Genomic DNA, 6,000 nt, shown 5'->3' on the forward strand with positions numbered 1-6,000 from the left:
TGAAATGACACCCCTGAGACATCTGCAATCTGCATAATATTGAAATACTGCAATAACCAAAATCAATTGGAATGTACAATATGAATATATAATGTGTCTAGTTGAAAGTTTTTCAGTGACTTATTCAAGGTGAAGTCCTTGATGCTGGAGTAAGGATGTTGACATTTGATCTCAACAGCCAATCAAACGGCACCCTTTACTACCACCCTTTACATGCTACTAAAGCAAAAGCTATTGGCTGGCAAGGATAATGTGAGATTCAGACCGAGACCCAGAGCCAGCTTAAAGGGAGAATGAGTGCCCTTTCACATTCTGCCTGTGACTTCAATTTGGTAATTAATTAGGGGGAGATGGGGCGATGGGCCCAAGTCCACTCAGCTGTGAGGTCCTCTCTACAGCCAAGGCAGCCCTGACCGAAGAAGAAAACAAGCTCAAGTTCCGCCTCAGTTACAACTTGTGTTGTGTGAGGCTTTTTGTTAGGCATTTGGAAAAGTAGGTGTACGTACATGCCGGGTGCACAAATGATTGCACATTCCTCTTTAGGTAACCTTACTTTGTGACTTACTAAGTATGCTATTTTCTGTTTAACACTACTCTGCATATTATAAGGGATTTGTAATGACAAGACACAGCTAAAGGACAGTGGAGAGCTTAGTTAGTTCTCCTTTTCTGTTATTTAGTCATAGAGGGCCTTCAGACTCGCATAGAATCCTAATTACATCATTAAGCTGATGGAATGAAGGACAGAGCAGTGTGTTCTGAGATGGAAAAGGAAATTAGGCCCAATTTTCCAATTGATCTATTTTACGCAGTTCAAAAGCAATTAAAAGTTTGTTGGTATAATTTAACATTTTTATCCTCCTCACCCTACCACCTCCCCACACACCCACCCACCCACCTAACACATTCCACGACACTGCCAAAAATAAAAATAAAACCGTAACTGCAGCACTGCAGTAAAGCAGAGTTTGGTTTTGCTGGATCTCTCAGTCTCTCTCACTCCAGAAGAAAACGAATTGAAAACAAACACAAAGTAAGGTTAAGGGACCCCTGTTATATAAACCCATAGAGTTTGACCTCGCTCATCCAATGTGGAGGGAAAAAAATAACCACTTTACTGCTTTAATGTGCTCTGCGCTTTTCCGATAAAAGGCGAACGTCAACAAATTTGCATACAAATTAACTCTATTTAGTGTCTTAGTGAATTGTCATAGCAGTGCTGGTGGATGTCTGCCATAGACACCGTCCTCTTGAATGTAAACTATACTTATCTGACCAGCACACGGCTAACACAACGCTAGCCATGAGTGTGAGTGGCAGCAAGCTGGAAAGAAGCCCAACTAATTGGTTGTGTAGTACGTATGATCTCTGAGCGGCGTTCATTTCAGCTGAAATAACGGAGAAATAAATGGTACCAATGAAATGCGGAGGGGGGTGAAATACAACGACAACAACAACATGCTCACCATTCAAAGTCGTGCGCTCGGCAAATGCAGGGCTCAGCGGACAGGACCCTGGCGTAGTCACGGCCGAGCATGCAGTGGTTGCCCGGGCGACGCTTCATGTAGATCTGCTTCTGGCCCATCACACACGGCTCACCCTGGGAGGCCCGAAAAAGTAAATAAATAAATAAACAAATCAATAAAAATAAACACACAAATTGCGTCCCTTATGTCAACAACAGGGGCACAGTGGTATCAAAGACATGACCGATGACCAAAAAATAACTCCCGCGGTTTGCCTGATAGATCAGCGCATTAACAAAAAACCAAGGTCGACTGAGAAAATAGGAATGCTCATTTCTATCTCTGAAATGCTAATCAAGGTCTAATGAGGACAGCATGCTGATTAGCGATGGTCAAACTGTTCTAAAAGCAGAGAGAAACCTTTAGAAACCTAATACATTTGCTATATGCCCAACTATAAAATTATGTGTGAAACATATATTCTATGCATGTGATTGTACAACAAAGATGATTCTAAGGACAACTGAATGTGCTGTTATATTTTTTCCCAAGGCTAGCTCAGCACCTGGTGCCAGAAATGCTAATCAGACTCTAAGCAACATTCTGATTCCCTATGGTCATTCTGTTCTTCTGCACTGAACTACTTTTGGGGAACTTTTACTGTATGGTTGACTATACAATTGTGTTGAATATATAACACGGTATATAGTCATGTGTACTGTATATCTATTTATGTCAATGTATGGCCAATGTGATTTGGTCATTACGGCTTTGCCCTGGTTGGTGATGTCTCTGCATGAATGGTTGACTATACAATTCAGTGTTAAATATAACACATAATATAGGTATGTGTGCATACTGGTATATCTATTCATGTTAATGTATGGCCAATGTGTTTTGTTTATTGCATTTTTGCCCTAGTTGGTGATGTCTCTGTGTTACACTTATGAAGTTCAAATCACTGCACTGGTGACAAATTTAAGTAAGGTGGTGCATTCTGAAAGAATGAATGAAACATATGTGGGTAAACAGGTGTTTTATTTGGCAATGTCTCTGCACTGGCTGTACCTGGTTGTGGAGGTGCCAGGTCTGGAAGTCACCCTCTGTGCACCGTCTGGAGAAGAGTGACTTGTAGTCAATCTTAATGAGCTGCCACTCCGATCGATGGCTAAAATGTCCAAAAAACCTTCCAAAAACAAGAACATTAGGATCTGTTAAACTGTTATGCCTGTTATACTTTTTCCCACATACACACACACACACACACACACACACACACACATACTCCTTTCGTTAAATTGCATCAGGCTGCCCTAGCTGAAGTATTGGCTGTTAGCCTATAGCGACATTTTTGTGTATTATTATTGTCCTTCAGTCTGATAGATTCCCCTAAATATGTATCCAGGCCGATATTTTTACAAAGACACGTTAGAGGGGGGTGGGCAAAAGTGACATATCATCTCGCCGCGCGGTTCCTTAAGTTCCCCATCTGACCTCTGCATAGATCATCTGACACAGCCCGTCAGTTTGGTGTGCCTAGACGATTAGCCCGAGCCTGAGAATAATCAACCCTTCGCTGTTAATGTGTCTGTCAAATGGACCGTTCACACAGTGTAGTGATGGGGGGGGGGGGCATTGTTTTCCAATAGAGACACACAAGGTGGTTTGTGTGTGTGTGGGGGGGGGAATGGCAAGAATGTTAAGTCTCATGGCCAATCCAGCATCCCTGATGTGATTTAATATCACATCAGGGATGCTGGATTGGCCATGAGACTTAACATTGGCATCCAGGACTCATGGTGCGAATAAGAAGTTTAAACCCAATATGTAACCATTTTGACAGTAACAGTTTGTGGTGCGGGGGGGGGGGGTTATTTAAACATTGTGTCCTTTTTCAACTGTTTGACTTCTTTGTATACTCTCTCACACACACACACACACACACACACACACACACACACTTTCACCTTCCAGTTGCCATTGCGTAATTGCGTAATTAGCGCTCTGCGGGAGACTCACGTCATGATCTGGCTGTCCATGCCCGACTCCACCAGCACGCCGTCCACAAACAGAGGCACCATGGAGAAGCTGTGGCGGTCCCACTGTCGGCCCTCGTCAAAGCTCACCCTGTGGGACAGACACTGAGGGGGTGAATAATCACAAGCAATTACAGCAGCTCCCTGACACTCAGACTGAGAGTGGGTGAGAGAGACAGAGAGAGAGAGAAAGAGGAGGAGAAGAGAGAGATGGAGATAGAGGGAGGGACTCTAGAGGAAGGAGGAGGAGAGAGAGGGATGTTTTAATACTCCTTTATTAGACCACTATCTGACTTTCTGACATAATTGGCAATAAAAAACACAGCATTAAACAAATAACCAAAATAAAAAACAATCGACAAGATTTATATTAGCATCTACCATCATATCTGCATCTACTTAAGTCAGTAAAACCTCCCATATTCCCTGTATTGCACTTTAAGAATCTCAAACATCACATAGCAAACTCTCATCCGTATGCATCAGAGAGAAAAGAGAGAGAAAGAGGGAGAGAGAGAGAGAGAGGGCATACATGGAGAGAGAAAAGAGAGAGGGAGAGGAGAGAGAGAGAGAGGGCATACATGGAGAGAGAAAAGAGAGAGGGAGAGGGAGAGAGAGAGAGAGAGGGCATACATGGAGAGAGAAAAGAGAGAGGGAGAGGGAGAGAGAGAGAGGGCATACATGGAGAGAGAGAAAAGAGAGAGGGAGGGAGAGGAGAGAGAGAGGGCATACATGGAGAGAGAAAGAGGGAGAGAGAGAGGGAGAGGGCATACATGGAGAGAGAAAAGAGAGAGAAAGAGGGAGAGAGAGAGGGAGAGGGCATACATGGAGAGAAAGAAGAGAGAGAGAGGGAGAGGGCATACATGGAGAGAGAAAAGAGAGAGGGAGAGGGAGAGAGAGGGGCATGGAGAGAAACATGGGAGAGAGAGGGAAAATGGAGAGAGAAAAGAGAGAGAAAGAGGGAGAGAGAGAGGGAGAGGGCATACATGGACAGAGAAAAGAGAGAGAAAGAGGGAGAGAGAGAGGGCATACATGGAGAGAGAAAAGAGAGAGAAAGAGGGAGAGAGAGAGGGTATAATGGCAAGAGATCTCTTTGTGAGAGTGAGTGGATTAGCAAAGAAAATATAGCGAGGGAGAGAGGTTGAGAGTGCTCGAGACAAACTGTGAGTCAAACATTTAATAAGAGAGAGAGAGAAGGAGAGAGAGAGAGAAAACATCCAGGTTAGAGCTGGATACAAATAGACATACTGTATAATGAGAGAAAGAGTGTGAGAGAGAGAGAGCAGAAACATGAAACGCTAAAAGGTACAGAAGCATTTGTTTGATTTGTTTGGAGTAAATAGGGGTTTGTTGAGCGATAGGGGGGAAATCGTGGGCAGAATAATTTTCAGGTGAATGCTTCAGAGTCTCGGGTTACACATAATTAGCTAAATTGAAGATTAAAAAAAAAAAAAAGATGAAAAAAAAAAAACATCTCACGATCAAAGTGCAAGCAGTGTGGGAGAGATACACGCACACCAGCACCAGAAGACCAAAGAAAGAAGGTAGGTAGACAAAAAGTCTCCGGAACAGAACAGAACAAGAACAAGAACAAGAACACAAGAACACGACGTCACGGGTCTTGGCAAGTTTACTGCGGGATCAAAACCGGCCCGAAATAGAAGCGTTTCATGTTGTAACGACGAGAGGGAGTGAGTGGAGGAGAGCACAGGGGAGGTAGTGAACATGAAGAGGAAGAAGCAGAGGAAGAAGAAGAGGAGGAAGAAGAGCAAAAGGAGGGGGAAAAGGAGATTTTGAAACTTTCATCCAGGAAGAGGAGCCGTGATCTATTGATTCTGACAGCTTATCAACATCACTTCAGAAGTGAGAACACTAAGAGAGGGGCTTGTGTGACAAGCCACCACCCCACACACACACACACACACACACACACACACACACACATGCACACACACTTGTATGACAAGCTCGAAAACACAGTGCGGAGACTAAGACTCCTGCACCTGGATGAGAGAGACTGACTCTCCAAATGTGCCTCTCTGAAAGTGAACGAAAACAAGCAAACTGAACGAGCATGAAACGAATCCAAAACACTGACAGCAGACAAACGTGTCCGCGGGACTGGATCCACTTAGAGGAGGAGAGGCTGACGTTAGAGGTGAGCGAGAGAAAAGGGGAGTGCAGGGGGAAAGAGAGAGAGAGGAAGATAAGATAGAGTGAGATGGAGAGAGGGAGAGAGGAGAGAGAAAGATGAGATAGATAGAGAAGTATGGATGAGTTAATGGAGGGAAAGAGAGAGAAAGAGAGATTGACAGATGTCAAGAGCAAAAGAAGTGGTAGAGACAAAGAGAGAGAAGAAGCAGAGAGAGAGAAACGGAGAGAGAGGGAGAAGGAGAGAGAGAAAGAGGGGGACACACACACAGAGTGCACTTAAAAGATAAAGTGGAAACAGGGTGGCCACACTTGACTGATCCCAAAAATGGATGTAAAAAAAAAAT

General features: G+C 43.9%; 1 protein-coding gene across 2 annotated transcripts in view; it reads right to left on the bottom strand.

Moving 5' to 3' along the window:
* The window catches only part of sorcs3 (sortilin related VPS10 domain containing receptor 3), a 201,916-nt gene that overhangs the window by 30,466 nt on the left and 165,450 nt on the right, over positions 1-6,000 (bottom strand). For both annotated transcript variants that reach the window (XM_048248497.1, XM_048248496.1), the window contains exons 14-16: positions 3,486-3,593; positions 2,535-2,652; positions 1,467-1,600 (exon numbers count right to left, since the gene is read on the bottom strand). In XM_048248497.1, the coding sequence (XP_048104454.1) occupies positions 1,467-1,600; positions 2,535-2,652; positions 3,486-3,593 (360 nt within the window). The remainder of the gene's footprint in view (positions 1-1,466; positions 1,601-2,534; positions 2,653-3,485; positions 3,594-6,000) is intronic.

This window comes from Alosa alosa, chromosome 7, assembly GCF_017589495.1.
Source record: "Alosa alosa isolate M-15738 ecotype Scorff River chromosome 7, AALO_Geno_1.1, whole genome shotgun sequence".
Taxonomy (NCBI): domain Eukaryota; kingdom Metazoa; phylum Chordata; class Actinopteri; order Clupeiformes; family Clupeidae; genus Alosa; species Alosa alosa.